Here is a 15,004-nt window from a genome sequence, read left to right as displayed (position 1 = left end):
CTGCGTGCAGCTGAGTCGTACAGGACCTGGCACGCAGAGAAGGGCTGTTTGGTGCAACTGAAGCCACATGTATGAGGACACATCTGTAAACATCATTTTCTAAAATTGCTAAATTATAGTCATAGAAGTAGACAAAACAGTGATACAATGCATATAGACATCGAGGCTAACTTTTCAAAATGATTGGGGTGCCCCTTCATATTTAGGCTGCAAAAGCACCCACAACACCCAAAGAGCTGGCTCCTAAATGCCCATATGAGCCTATTATATCAAGGTGAATGAAAATGTGACACAGGGGTGAAGCTAGCCTTTCTGTCACCCAAGGCAAAGACTCAGCTTGACACCCCCCAAGTAGATAGTAGTCATCCTCTACCTATATGATCTCCATATATTGCATAGAGCATCAGTGATCACCATATATTACAGATAACATCACAGTGACTGTCATATAATACAGATAGCATCAATGACCACCATATATTACAAAGCATTAGTAACCATCATATAATATAGAAAGCATCAGTGACCACCATAAAATACAAAGTGCATCAGTGACCACCATATATTACATATAACATTACAGTGACTTATATAATACAGAGAGCTTCAGTAACCATCAAATAATACAGAGTGCATATGTGATCACCATATAGCGTAGAGAGCATCAGTAACTGTCATATAATATAGAGCGCATCAGTGACCACCATATAATGCAAAGAGCATCAGTGACCCCCCATATAATATAGAAAGCATTAGTGTCCACCATGTAATACAGAGATTATCAGTGACTACCATATAATATTGAGAGCATCAGTGACTGTCATATTATACAGAGAGCATCAGTGATCACCATTTAATACAGAGAGCATCAATTACCACCATATAATATAGAGAGCAGATCTATTGTTTTTGTGGTGTATCCCCGTTCCCTTCTGTCTTTGTGTCTCCACTCCTGTTTCACCAGCCTGACCCTTTTTTAGGCTTTTGTCCCATATACTCATGCATTTTGTCATACCCTCTTTCCTACTCCTGGCAGAGCTGGGGCCTAGGACCTTGTTGCTTTTTATTGCAGGGTCCGGTCACCTGTTATACCTCTACTGTGTTTTTCTTCTTTAGGCTGCTGCAGTGGTTTGGAGCTGTGTGATGCCCTGAGCCATGATATTTGTGCCATGGTATTGTCTCCAAGTGTTCTGCCAAGCTGCTCAGATGCAATCTTCTCATTGGAAGCATTGTTTGTAGACTTCTGCTTCTGTCTCTGTGGTTTCTGCAGGTTCTGCTGTATCACACAGTGAGTTGCTGATCTTTTTTCTTTTTTAGGTGACCACGACTTCTCACTTTCAGGAGTTGTGGTGCCCGTGAAAATCCTTGGCAGTTTGTGTAGATGGTTCTGATGTGTGTAACCGGTAAACTGGTTATTAATGTTGCTGCCAGCCCATTTTTTGAAGATGAGTATGACTTTTATTCATATCACTATGGGTTAAGTAGCTCCTTGTCTAGTCTAGCGTAACATGGTTATTTTCAGAGCCATAATGGGGGTTGTCCTGAAGCTTGATCCATTCCTGTTGCTGTTGGTGTGGTCCTTCATGTGGGGGGGTATGATGCATTGTTGCAATACTTACTCAGGGGTACTCTTACAGATCTGTGAGCACATTCACTTAGGCTGTTTCATGGATTTTTTTCATGGTCATTAAGACTGGTACTGTAAGTTGTCATTGGCAAAGGTGAAGTTGGATGGGTGAGAATACAGTAGGCAAGGAAACTATTTGTTCTTACTCTTCCAGGTTGAGTGACGTGCATATTTTGCTAACCCAGGAAGGGGTGTTTTTTTTTCTTGCAATCCAGTCTGCTGTGTGGGGGGCAGATATGTGCCCCTCTATAATATACTATTTACTACTGTGCTGATAGCTGGAATTTCTTCTCATCCACATTACATTCTATAATTTGTCATTATTAAATAAAGAGCATGGAAATGTCATATCAAAATTGAAATACCTAACAGTTAAATTGAAAATTTTTACCCTTAACGCCACTTAAGTTTATTTTAGAACTAGCTGTTCCCTGCGGCTTCGCCCAAGATGAAATTGCTTCTGCATGGGGGCCCTGTTGCGGGGATGGCCCACATGACCAGCAGTGCCATACAGAATGGTGGCAACAGCGCCTTCACCCACTACTCACACCAGTATCCCTGTGTGCCCTGTGCACAGGCTGATATGTAGCCTATCCTATTCAGGTGAACACGGGCCCAAAGCACCTCTCCCCCCCCTACCCCTTACCTGCCGAGCGCATGGTGCCACACCTACCTCTTGCATTGATGATGTCAATAAGTTTTATTTTTGTTATTGCTCAACTTTAGATTGATGGAACGAGATGTAACAAAGTGCAGGTTATTTCTAGGGGAGAGCACCACAAAATGATGCAGTTTCATGAAAATTGGTTCCGAAGTTTTTGCGCCAGCTTGGAACAAACAGAAAGATACAACGTTCTTATTATATTATTAGTATAGATACTGTACTACAAAAAGCAAAATGGGCAGTTAAGTTGAAAGGACTGTAAAGCAATTTAACTTAAAGCTACAAAAATACAGGTAGACAGTGCTTACATAAAGTATATCTTTGTTTTCACAGTGAAAGACATGTAAAACAAGTAGCAAACCAACCCAGAATAACCAAACAGATTATTTAATTTTGAAGTTCTCTACCTCACGCTCATACAACTTTTACTTCTCTTATGAGATACACGGATCCTGGCTGGAACATACTGTACTGTATAATTATTTGTGTTAAGGTTAAAAAAGAATGACTGTACCTTGGATATATGGATATTTTATCATCAGCATGAGACCCCAGCAAAGGGTAGTAGATGTTGTCTCCGTTCCTGCGTTCAACAGGCTTCTTACCACTCTTGTTAGATTGTCATTGTGGAAATATGATGGCACATTCTCTGCCTCCTGCAAATGACGATCGTAATATATATATATTTACATGTGTGTATGAGCTGTCTACAGTCTGAGAACCTCAGGATTTGTTAATACTATATATAATAATCAACTAGTAATAACAAGACAAAATGTTTGAATTCAAACAAGGTCACAGTTTTTATAAACATTTGATGCATACTGAATAAAGGTGGCCATAGATAGCATTGCGCAACTCAGCTTTAGGTACGTTGTACAGTACTTCTCTAGCAATGGGGGGAGGGGGCTATACTGAGCTGTGAAGGCTCACACTCCTCTCTATATTAGTATGGCACTACTGGCACCCAACCTTAATGGAGAAGCACAGGTTTCGGCAAAAAAAGCTCGCCCTGGAAAAGGGAAGGTGCCTTGTAACTACCGGTTGCACCTCTTATTGCCCGGAGCAATGCTTTCCCTCCAAGCTGATCCTTTGCTAAGTTCAAAATACAATGAATTCAGACAAACAAAACATAAATAACAATATATCATACAACAAAAACTCAATAGGGTGGATGGGGGAATCCTGAAGAAAACATGAGGTAAGTGAACCTGACCCTCCCTTATATAAACTTCTCAGACCCTACCCTGTTACACTACGCTTTGATGAACAGGTGGGTTTTCAGTGCACGTTTGAAGCTCTGCAAGGTCAGGGAGAGCCTGGTCGAGCGAGGGAGCTCATTCCAGTGGAGGGGGACTGCACGGGCAAAATCTTGGATACAAGCATGAGATGAAGTAACCAGGGTGGAGGAGAGGTAACAGTCATTAGCAGACCGGAGTGAGCGGGAGGGAGTGTGTAAGGAGATGAGGTTGGAGATGTAAGGAGGTCAGTAGTATGAAGAGGATTCTGTAGGGGTGTGGTGATAGGCAGATGATGTTTAGAAGTAGAAAAGATGAAGCTATATAAATAAATATAACATTTTGGAAATGTCATTGCAGTTATCTGTTGTCATCCATATCTCTAATCATTTATCTCAGCTGGACCGTCTTCCTCTTCTACTTAGTTCTGGAAAAGTTTTTCTCTTATGATGCCTGAAAACCTTTTGGTAATCTGTCAGCCTGGTGTTATGAGTTGCCGCGGCTCATCCTTACTTAGTGTCCTCTCATGCATGATTACACTATGGGCCTGATTCAGACCCGCTCGCAAGCGCATAGCATAGCACTTGCTCTGTGGCTCAATACAAAAGGGGCGGTTGTCAATGTTGATCGACAGCTCGCCCCGTTTTGTAGGCGTGGTCGGGGAGTGGCTTCACAAACGGAGGCGTTCACAAGCGAACGCCTGCCGTTTGTTGGCGGCCCCACTGACATCACCAGTGATGTCAGTGAGAGAGCCTCTGGCTCTATTAGAGCCAGAAGCTCTCTGGGGCTTGCGGCCACGAGACCTTACCACAAGGGTCTCGTCGCAAGCCCGATGGTTGCGATGGTCTTGACCATCGCGACCATCATCCTGGCCGCACGCAATAGCTGTCGGTGGTCACCCACAGCTATGCGAGGAGGAGGCCTCAACTAAAAAAAACAGCGCCCGCCATGATTCAGAGCGAGCGCTCGTTGTTTGTGAGCACCTCTGAATCAGGCTCTTGATTTTAAACCATAGGGACCCCGCCCCTCCCCTCGCCCCCTGTTTTAACTGCCTGAGGTCCCATAATGTCTTAATCCAGCTCTGGGGTGTTACTGCTTAATGAGAGTGATTTTAGCAATGAAAGACGTTGAACAGGAAATGCTTGTGGTACATGGAAGGGAGGCAATATGACATGGAAGCAAGTCGTCCATATGGGTCTGTGATATCTTCCTATCATAAGTACATATGTAGCAGTTGTCGATAGGAACGCATCTTGGTAGCAGCTGGAAATCAGGACATGGGTGAAACTACACTAATTTTACATGAGATTTATAGGTGTAACTTACGCCCACTTTCCACCTCTCTCTGCATCAACCCCCTAGTGCACAATGGTTTTACGCGATACCTATTGTTATTACCGCACCTCTTTTTGTCTTACGAGGAACGCATCAATGAAGCTTCTCTGATCATTCTCATCTAGGTCTTCCAGATGCTTCACAAATGTCCTTGTTATAAATCTCAGGAGCTTATCCACATTGTTTACAATAGTTCTGTGACTGCCGGGGAGAAATCCCAGGATTGGATACATGTTATACATCTGTTAAAACAAAATATGCACAAATAAAACAAAGTAGAGACATATAAAACAATGAATGATACTACAGAATAGCATTATAATACTGTATATAATGTGGCTTTACATTCAGAGCACAAATATGTGACAGGTTAGTCAAAGCTTGGAGAGGGATAAAGTACTAACCAATCTGCTCCTAACTCATTTCCAAACATAGCCTATTACATGACAATTAGGAGCTGATTGGTTAATACTTTATCTCTATCCACTTTATCTCTCGCCAATGCTTAGTACATAGACCCCTAAATCTCTTATGAACAGAATCTTCCCTAACCTTTGTTTTCATATCTGCAATTATTTTGTGTGCCTTGTATATTCCTTTTCCCCACTGCCCAGTATTTGGGAGTACTGTGGTCCCTTACAAATTAACCACAATAATAATAATAATCATAATAATACTAAAAACCTTTTCTTAGCCTGTGAGAATCTGAGTATTGGGAACATAGGGCCTGATTCAGCAAGGAACGCACAGGAGAGAGCGCACAGGAGAGAACGCACAGGAGAGAACGCACAGGAGAGAACGCACAGGAGAGAGTGCACAGGAGAGAACGCACAGGAGAGAACGCACAGGAGAGAACGCACAGGAGAGAACGCACAGGAGAGAACGCACAGGAGAGAACGCACAGGAGAGAGTGCACAGGAGAGAACGCACAGGAGAGAACGCACAGGAGAGAGCGCACAGGAGAGAGCGCACAGGAGAGAGCGCACGCACTTGGCCGATGTTTTTGTACTGCGTATATGTACGCATCACACTGTGCGTGCGCAAACTAGCGAGTGCGATGGGGTAAGCATGCACAGACTACACGCAGCGTGTACACACACCCATTCCAATAGTTATTGACAAGAAGTGCCATTTGTGGGTGGTGACGGGGGTTGGTCGGGCGAACGCAGGCACGCCTGTGCATTGGGACGCAATTTTTGGGGCGTCCATAATTAAGCCAGTGCAGCGACGGATGCAGTGATGAGACTCTGTGCACACAGGAAGTAGCCAGGATCCTGCGCGAGGTCTGGTCAACCACTATTATGCAAATGGGTCCGATGGTTCTCGATGTTACCGATGTTTACGCTATCTTGCGTACTGATCAGGCTTTGAGTAAATGGAGATGGGCGGCTTAATATGGGGCTGGGCGTCTGCATCTTGTGCTGCGGTCTCCGTGCGTATACATTGATTAGCATATCCTCGCAGCGGCCAGGTGCGTGCGCTTGCTAGCGTTAAACTATTGTCTGAAAGTCAGCCATGTAAGTGATAGTTCTCAGCAGTCATATTTCTTTGATAGACTATTTGCATTTTATCACTGGAGTAAGGTTCAGGGCTCTCTCTAACTTTTTCATCAGCTGATAATGGAATACGTAGCCTACACTGATGAGCCCTAGCCAAAACAACGTGTCTGGAAGTAGAATTTTGCTTATGCAGCCCCTGTTTCCATGTAAATTAACTTTCCCTGAAGCCACTTTTGAACGGGAGAGGTCTATCTTAATTTTGTTAACTAAAGAACATCTATGCTATTTTATATCAGGTGCATTTATAGCAATCTGTTTTGTTATTTGACTGTTTTTAATTTCTTAGAACTCACCAAAAAGCTATTATGGATAACCTGGTATTGTTATTGCATGTTACCTTTCTCAGGTGCCTGCTGGATGTTTTTTGTGGTCATAAAATAAATATAAATAAATTAAGTCACTGACATTATCACTAATGTGTATAGCATAAACCAATTCAACTCAACAACAATATCACCACCAACATACTTCTCATCTCAATATACTCTCAGGCTGAGCCTCACCTCCTTTCTGTCTACCATCCTCTCACCTCCAACCATAAGACCTTCTCGTGCAGGTACCGACATGTGGGGTTCCCCATCACACCTTATCATTGTCACCCCGGCCTTCCAGTCTTTATATGACAACCTTGACTCTCTGAGAGACAACTTTTATGAGAGCCTACCTAACACACCCCTATACTAATAAAACTGATACATAATCACTAGTTTCCCAATCTCCAGTCAGCACATCATTCTCTTAACTGAGCTCTGCATTTCATTGCAAAGTCATCCAGGTCCTCTTTACACTACGTTTTTCATATCTGCATTTATTTTGACTACCTTTTATGTCCCTGTTTTGTATAAGACCTGTTTTCCGCACTGTTCCATGCTGTAAGGCACTAGGATGTCACACAAATCAATAATAATATTACCGCAATCATCGGATTTCCTAACAGTTTTGTGTTTTCATTTATCAAGATTAATAGTCTCCTAAATTGTTGGTCTTCATAATTCATTCGATGTCCAAGTAATATTGACACAATTATATTGGCCACAGGGGCGTTCATGATCATCGGGCCATCGATTTGCTTTCCTGAATGAAACATCAATGAAAAAAATAATAATGAAACAGTGCATGTGTATAGGTTTAATATATATACACTGTATATGTGTGTGTGTATATATATATATATATATATATATATATATAGAGTCCAGGACCCAGTTGCACACTTGTACAAAAAAGCAGGGGAGTGCTTGGTACATAAAGGTATTTGCAGACAGATCACACATAGAACCAGCACATCTGTTTAGAAATGCAATAATATATATTTGCGTTAACCTCGATGGACCCACATGGTTACAGATCTGTCCAACAGCTGTTTCGGGATTACTCATGAGGAAGGTGTGAGTAACGCCGAAACTGCTGTCGGACAGATCCGTAACCATGTGGGTCCATTGAGGTTAACACATTGGCAGTCGCTTTGACCACCCTGGCCTGGCTTGGGCTGAGTATTTAACCCCCTCGTTAAGCTCATTTATGCTCCTTTGGATTTTATCACAGTTTTATGTATTTCATGATGCTGCAAATTTTTTCATAAACACTTTATGATGCTGCTGACTTTTTTCCCAAATATATTATTGCATTTCTAAGCGGAAGTGCTGGTTCTTTGTGTGAACTGATATATATATATATATATATATATATATATATACACTGTATATTGTATGTATATATATATATATATATATATATATACACACTGTATATATAAATATATATATATATATATATATATATGTATGTAATAAAAATTTGTGTAAGTGGTGCACTAAGCTCATATATGAATAAACAATTATACTAAAATATCAAAAAATAAAATAACTGTGAAAAGTAACCAGTGTAACAATAATTATGGACACACCCTATTAAAGGTGGCTGCCACTTCCTTCCAGCAGATGATCTATTCAAAGAATCATTAGAAAATGTGTTACAAGTAGTGAAGAAACGGCGCCTTCAGTGTACCAGTCTTGTTTTAAAGTACCTAGAACAATAGAGTTCAAAAAGGAATCCAAAAGGTCTGGAGACAACGTTCTTGCAGTGTCTTCATGTGACAACCCCACGACATGAATCTCAAAAAAAAACAGAGTAGAACAAACACAATCATAGTGTAACCTGAAAGATTATAAATATAAAGTGCTTTCATGCATAGATGTGATCAAACTGAATAAATAAATAAATAAAAAGTGACAAAATATAATAATAAAAAATCTGTGTTTAAAACACTCCACTCGTGTTTAATCCAGCACCCAAAGTATACAAGCTTCGTACCAGCTGTAATCTGTTATGGGTCAATGTATATAGGGTCTTTCCTTGTTAGGCGCTCTTCCACTTCAAAGGCAAATCCCAGTATGCATAAGGATATAGAAAAAGAGCCTCCAATAGTGTAATAAGTTCAAATAACATACACTTTAATAATAAAAAATTATAGAGACTCTTACAATATAACAAACAACAAGAAGCTTATCTGTCCATAAGTATGGAGGTATTCACAATAGGTCCAGCTCAACGCGTTTCGTCCCGCTGTGGTTTCTGGGGACTTCTTCAGGAGTAGATATAGCAGTAAAAGATAAGCTTCTTGTTGTTTGTTATATTGTAAGAGTCTCTATAATGTTTTATTATTAAAGCGTATGTTATTTGAACTTATTACACTATTGGAGGTTCTTGTAGCTATAAGTGCCGTGGTTGTACCACGTGTAGCTACATGGATATTGGAGACAGTTTTGTACACCCCCATACTGGACATCGATTTAGGCTACGTCACATTTTGACTTGTACCAGTCAAATCATTGTATTATATTAGGTGCCCTTGTGGTCTCCTCTACATTGGGAAGACCACCCGGCAATTCCGTGAGAGGATGGCATTGCACAGATCGCCCATCAGATTGGCCCTTGGGGGTAAAGAAAATGAGCAACCCGTAGCTCATCACTTCAGGGAGCATAGGCACAATTTGTCAACATTGCGCTACAAAATGATTGATCATGTAACTGAGAGGCAGCGAGGAGGTGACAGGGCTAGAACGCTATTACAGATGGAGATGAGGTGGATACACCGTCTGAATTACGGTGCAACTCAATGGTCTTAATGAGACCTTGCCTCTTACTTGCTTTATCTAATCTCTCCATCACATTGATCCGGATATGCTGGCATCCTTTTTTGTATTTTCTCCTTTCATATCGGATTTCATTGGGTTCATTTCTGATATTCTTGTATAGATTGATATTATTTTCTCTATTGTAGATGTGTTGTGACTTTGTATTGATTTCTGCTTTCAGTTATTGTATATTGGTGATGGTATTGTTCAATCTGGTTTGTTTATCCTGTTGCCATAGTGAGGATTATGTCAGGCGTCGCGCCCGCAGGATGTGTGTGTTGCGGTGATGTCAGACGGTTCCTCCGACAGGCGAGCTGTGTTGCACTCGTAGTGAGCTATTTAGGTAAGTGCTGTTATGCCTTGTTTTATACTTCCTGATGGAAATCTGATGATTGAAACGTTGGAGTAAACTTGTAGTTTTTCATAACCCTTGTTGTAACGTGTTTATTACGGAGTGCCGCTGCCACCCCATTCTGCTATATATATATATATATATATATATATATATATTTGTGTTGAGTCTCCCATATCTAAAATACTCGGGACCTGGTGTATTTTGGATATCGGAATATTCCGTATTTTGGAGTATTTGCATACCATAATGAGATATCTTGGGAATGGGACCCAAAATATAAACACAAAATGCATTTGTTTTACATACACCTTATACACACATATAAACAATAAAATAGCAGCGCTAATTGTAACAATGAAATACAATTTATTATGATACACAAAAGTTGTTAAATAAAAAATTTATTATAATAAAAACTCAGGGCCTGATTCAGAGCCAGACACTCTGACAAGAGCGCTCGCTCTGAATCAGGGCCGTCCTAACTAAAATTGGAGCGGCCTCCTGGCCGCTCGCATATCTATGGGTGACCACCCACAGCTTATGCGAGCGGCCAAAAAGATGGTTAAGATGGTCAAGACCATCACGACCATCGGGCTTGCGACAAGACCCTTGCGGTAGGGTCTCGTTGGCCGCAAGGCCGGAGTGCTTTTGGCTCTACCAGAGCCAAAAACACTCCCACTGACATCACTAGTGATGTCAGTGGGGCCGGACCCAGACGGTAGGCGTTCCCATGGGAACGCCTCCGTCTGGGCAGCCACGCCCCCGGCACGCCCACCAAAGGGGGTGTGCTGTCACTCACCATCGACAGCATGCCCCCTTTGGTGCAAGACCCGGAGCGACGGCTTCCTCATTGCTAGACGGGTCTCGCAAATGCGCACGATGGAGCAGCCTCCGTCGTGCGCATGCGCACTTGGGCAACATTGACCCGCTTGCGAGCGCTCAGCGCTCGCGAGCGGGTCTGAATCAGGCCCTCAGTACTGAGAGGTGAATAGATAATAAAATCATTACATGAACATGTACATAGATGTGTAAATTGTAGGCATAAAGGCATATAGCTTGAAACCCTGTTGGCACTGGTTAATTCGGCATGACCAATTGGACATGCACCATAAAAAAAAGTCATGTATGGGTAGCAAAGTCCAGTATTTAATATAGATATATTACCAGCCTGTAATCACGATGATGAGGGATGCTTATTGTCCAACGCAAAACAGATGAAGCCTCGTAGTGACCAGATGCTAAATAGAGTGCACAAAAGTCCCAAGTCCAAGCGGTGCCCCAAAAGATTATAAGGTGCTGAGTTCCAGAATGATGGTGCCAGATGCCAGGGTATAAATCACCAATGCGTTTCGCTGCTAAGCAGCCTTTAAATAGAGCCTTTCATTCATACCTGATAATCCTCAGGTGCAATCAATTAAGATCATAATTCAAATAAATATACACATTTTTAAAAATAAAATGTCAGGGAATAGATAATAGGAGGCAAACCTATTTATACTGATATCAAAGTAGAAAAATGAGAAAAACTAGAGGAGCTAAAGAAGCCATACTTACTGCCAGAGATGAGGGTCCGAGCATGTTGGTAGGCGGTCCTGTAGTTGTTTGTTTACAACTAACGAGTCCCTCATTGGTCATATTAAATTACGTGACCGGACCGCGTCTAGGTTATGTCACGTGACCGGATCACATCTAGGCTAAGGAGTGCGACGTCTACTAACATCGCGTTCCAAGCCTCCTGCCGGACCCACCAGCTGTATTAATCTGAACATCGTGTGTCACGGTCCTGGTCTCCACCCATATGGACACGTGACTGATGCTGTAGTCATGGAAACCAGCACGCAATTGCTCAATAGCAAAAATAAATATAAACAAACATATAAATCCGGCAAAAATATTTGTTGTCAACCACTACATCCACTGCGGTCAACACACAGTAACCACAATAGGCATATGGAATTTTAATATAAAAGGTTACCGATATTGATTACATGCTGAATCCAAATTAAATGAATCCAAACATAGATCAGTAATTAAGATCTCACATCAAAGCAACACAAAGCAACAATATAACTAATATTCAATTATTCAATGACACATAAGACCAAAAAAGCTTCATTAGCTATACCACTAAATAAACTACAGTACATTAGAATTATCAAATGAATTAATGGAAAATAAAAATTATAAGGCCATTGGTCAAAGGCCCACCACACCTAAGTTATAACTAGACCGATGGCCTGTGATACCAAATAACATTGCTTAATGGAATAATAAATGAATATATGAATGAATATCGTTAAAGGTGAAGGACTATTAAAGAGAAAAAGACAAGTAACCCATAATCGAATTGGCCTGTGTCTAGATGGATACATAGGCTAAAACACACAAGAAATATGACTAAAAGGGAATGATAATGGATATAATGAAAAATATAAATACATATAGTGGAGAATAGGTTCTATAACATGAGTGGATGATAAAGAATATACCATTATTGCATACCCAGATTATGATATAGCATTCAATTCTAAAGCCTCATTCAATCCACTAGGAAACAGTGAATTGAGTTGAAAAGTCCAATAAATCTCTTGTTGGCACAGTTTTCAAAACCTATCCCCCCCACGTATGGTCGGAGGGATATGTTCCAAGCCAACTACTGACAAAGAGCTGGGGTCACTCCCGTGTTTCTCCAAAAAATGCCTAGGTATACTATGATTCATACTCTTCCTTAATATATTTTTTCGGTGTACCATATATTGTACTTTAAGGCATCTGGTTGTGCGTCCAACATATTTAAGTGATCAACCACATTGTAGGAGATATACTACCCAACTCGTATTGCAATTCTAACAATCCTTTTTTCTTCTCCTGTCATAGTGACCACAGCCAAGGTTTGTTAATAACATATTTACACATAGTGCATCTCATAGCACCACAACTAAAAAAACCAGTGGGTTTAGAGATCAACCAAGTGTTACAAGTCTCTTTTGTGGTCTTAGAATTATCATCGTGTTTCATGAAACTTGGAGCAAAAATCGTTTTTAAAGAACGGTTTTTCCTAAAAATAAATTCAGGGTCAGTGGGAAGATGTTCTCTAAGGATAGGGTCAGTTTTTAGTATCTGATAATTAGATTTAATAATTCTATTGATAGCATGTGATAGACTATTAAATTTGGAATTAAAGGCCAGCTCCCTGGTTTTATTTTTTGAGGGGCTACAGATTTTGGTAACAGTAAAGAGTCACTATCTGTCACCAATACTTCTTCAAAAGCCCTATCCAGAATATATTTAGGATAACCTCTACTAAAAAAGGACTCTAACATCTTAGCAGATTGCTCTTGGAATATCTCTTTAGTCAAACAATTTCTCCTGAGTCTTAATAGTTGACCTTTTGGAATATTTGTTTTCCAAGGCAAATAGTGCACACTCTGAAAGTGTAAATAAGCATCCGTGACAACTTCCTTGACATAGTTAGAAATACAAATATTGCTGTCAAAGATTTCTAGGGTCACATCAAGAAAGTTAATCTTCCTCCTGTCAAAGCTGTGGCAAAAAACAAATTATAACTGTTTGTGTTGAGAAAACGAACAAAATCAGAAGCTGTGGTGGAGTCCCCATCCCAAATAATAAACAGATCATCTATGTAATGGCCAGAGAGAACCAGGTGTTCACCAAGCCTGCCCCCCAACACGAGTTTGTCCTCGACTTGACCCACATAGAGGTTGGCGTAGCTTGGCGCAGACCTGGTTCCCATGGCTGTTCCCATAGTTTGTAAATAAAAACTGTTAGAAAAAAGAAAATAATTGTTTGTTAGGATGAAATGAATAGAATCTAACAAGAACCATCTGTGTCTCTCAGGTAGGTCATCATCTTTATCAAGGATGTCTTGTATAGCCTGTACACTCAATTGGTGGGGGATGTTAGTGTATAGGCTTTGAACATCGAGTGTGAGGAATGCATATGTGGGTTTCCATGTAACACCCTGAATTAGCTGTAAAAAGTGGGTGGTATCACGTATGTGTAACCTTAACTGAGAGAAACGTGGCTGAAGATAAGATTAAACATAAGCTGAGAGAGAAGAAGTTAAAGAATGGATGCCAGAAATTATGGGATGTCCCGGGTGTGATGTGAGGGACTTGTGAATTTTTGGAAGGTGATAACATGTTGGTGATTTATACCCTGGCATCTGGCACCATCATTCAGGATCTCAGCACCTTATACTCATTTGGGGCACCATTTGGACCTGGGACTTTTGTGCACTCTATCCAGCATCTGGTCACTACGAGGCTTCATCTGTTTTGCGTTGGACCATAATACCTATGAAGATCATCGCTAATTTAAGCATCCCTCATCATCATGATTACAGGCTGGTAATATATCTACATTAAATACTGGACTTTGCTACCCATACATGACTTTTTTATGGTGCATGCCCAATTGGTCATGCTGAATTAACCAGTGGCAACAGGGTTTCAAGCTATATGCCTTTATACCTACAATTTACACATCTATATACATGTTCATGTGATGATTTTATTATCTATTGACTTCTCAGTACTGAGTTTTTATTATAATTAATTTTTTATTTAAAAATTTTGTGTATTATAATAAATTGCATTTCATTGTTATAATTAGCGCTGCTATTTTATTGTTTATATTGTTGTTTAGGGGGCTGACTACCTCCCCCCAGCAGCTACTTGGAAAAACAGCACGTAACAGCGCCTTCTACTATATCTTTATGGTACCAATCTTTCTTCCACCTTATACACACAGCCTGCAAGTTATTTTATACAATATGTTCAATCACTTTGTGGCTCAAACAAAGTTTGTGTATATACATGAAATTCATTAATGTTTCCTATATACCTTATACACAAAGCCTGAAGGTAATTTTATACTATATTTTTAATAATTTTGTGCCTTAAACAAAGTTTGTGTACATTGAACTATAAGAAATCAAAGGTTTCATTATCTCAGTTGTGCCAAACAAAATCCATATTTTGGAATATTAGGTTATCTTCCAGTAACTCAATCTATGGCTGTACTGGCGGTGGAAAAATGTTTAACTATGGGACTACATTTGACATAC

General features: G+C 40.5%; 1 protein-coding gene across 4 annotated transcripts in view; it reads right to left on the bottom strand.

Annotated features, from left to right (window-relative positions):
• Nucleotides 1-15,004, bottom strand: part of LOC148533739 (cytochrome P450 2K1-like) — a 103,322-nt gene that overhangs the window by 18,894 nt on the left and 69,424 nt on the right. For 2 of the 4 annotated variants that reach the window (XM_088467326.1, XM_088467327.1), the window contains exons 4-6: nt 7,337-7,497; nt 4,933-5,106; nt 2,806-2,947 (exon numbers count right to left, since the gene is read on the bottom strand). In XM_088467326.1, the coding sequence (XP_088323452.1) occupies nt 2,806-2,947; nt 4,933-5,106; nt 7,337-7,497 (477 nt within the window). The remainder of the gene's footprint in view (nt 1-2,805; nt 2,948-4,932; nt 5,107-7,336; nt 7,498-15,004) is intronic. The other 2 variants (XM_088467328.1, XM_088467329.1) reach the window with 2 other exon arrangements.

Source organism: Taudactylus pleione, unplaced genomic scaffold (genome assembly GCF_031769625.1).
Source record: "Taudactylus pleione unplaced genomic scaffold, aTauple2 ptg000070l, whole genome shotgun sequence".
In the NCBI taxonomy this organism is placed as follows: domain Eukaryota; kingdom Metazoa; phylum Chordata; class Amphibia; order Anura; family Myobatrachidae; genus Taudactylus; species Taudactylus pleione.
The sequence above is the reverse complement of the archived record's forward strand: the minus strand, read 5'-3'. Positions and strand labels throughout refer to the sequence as shown.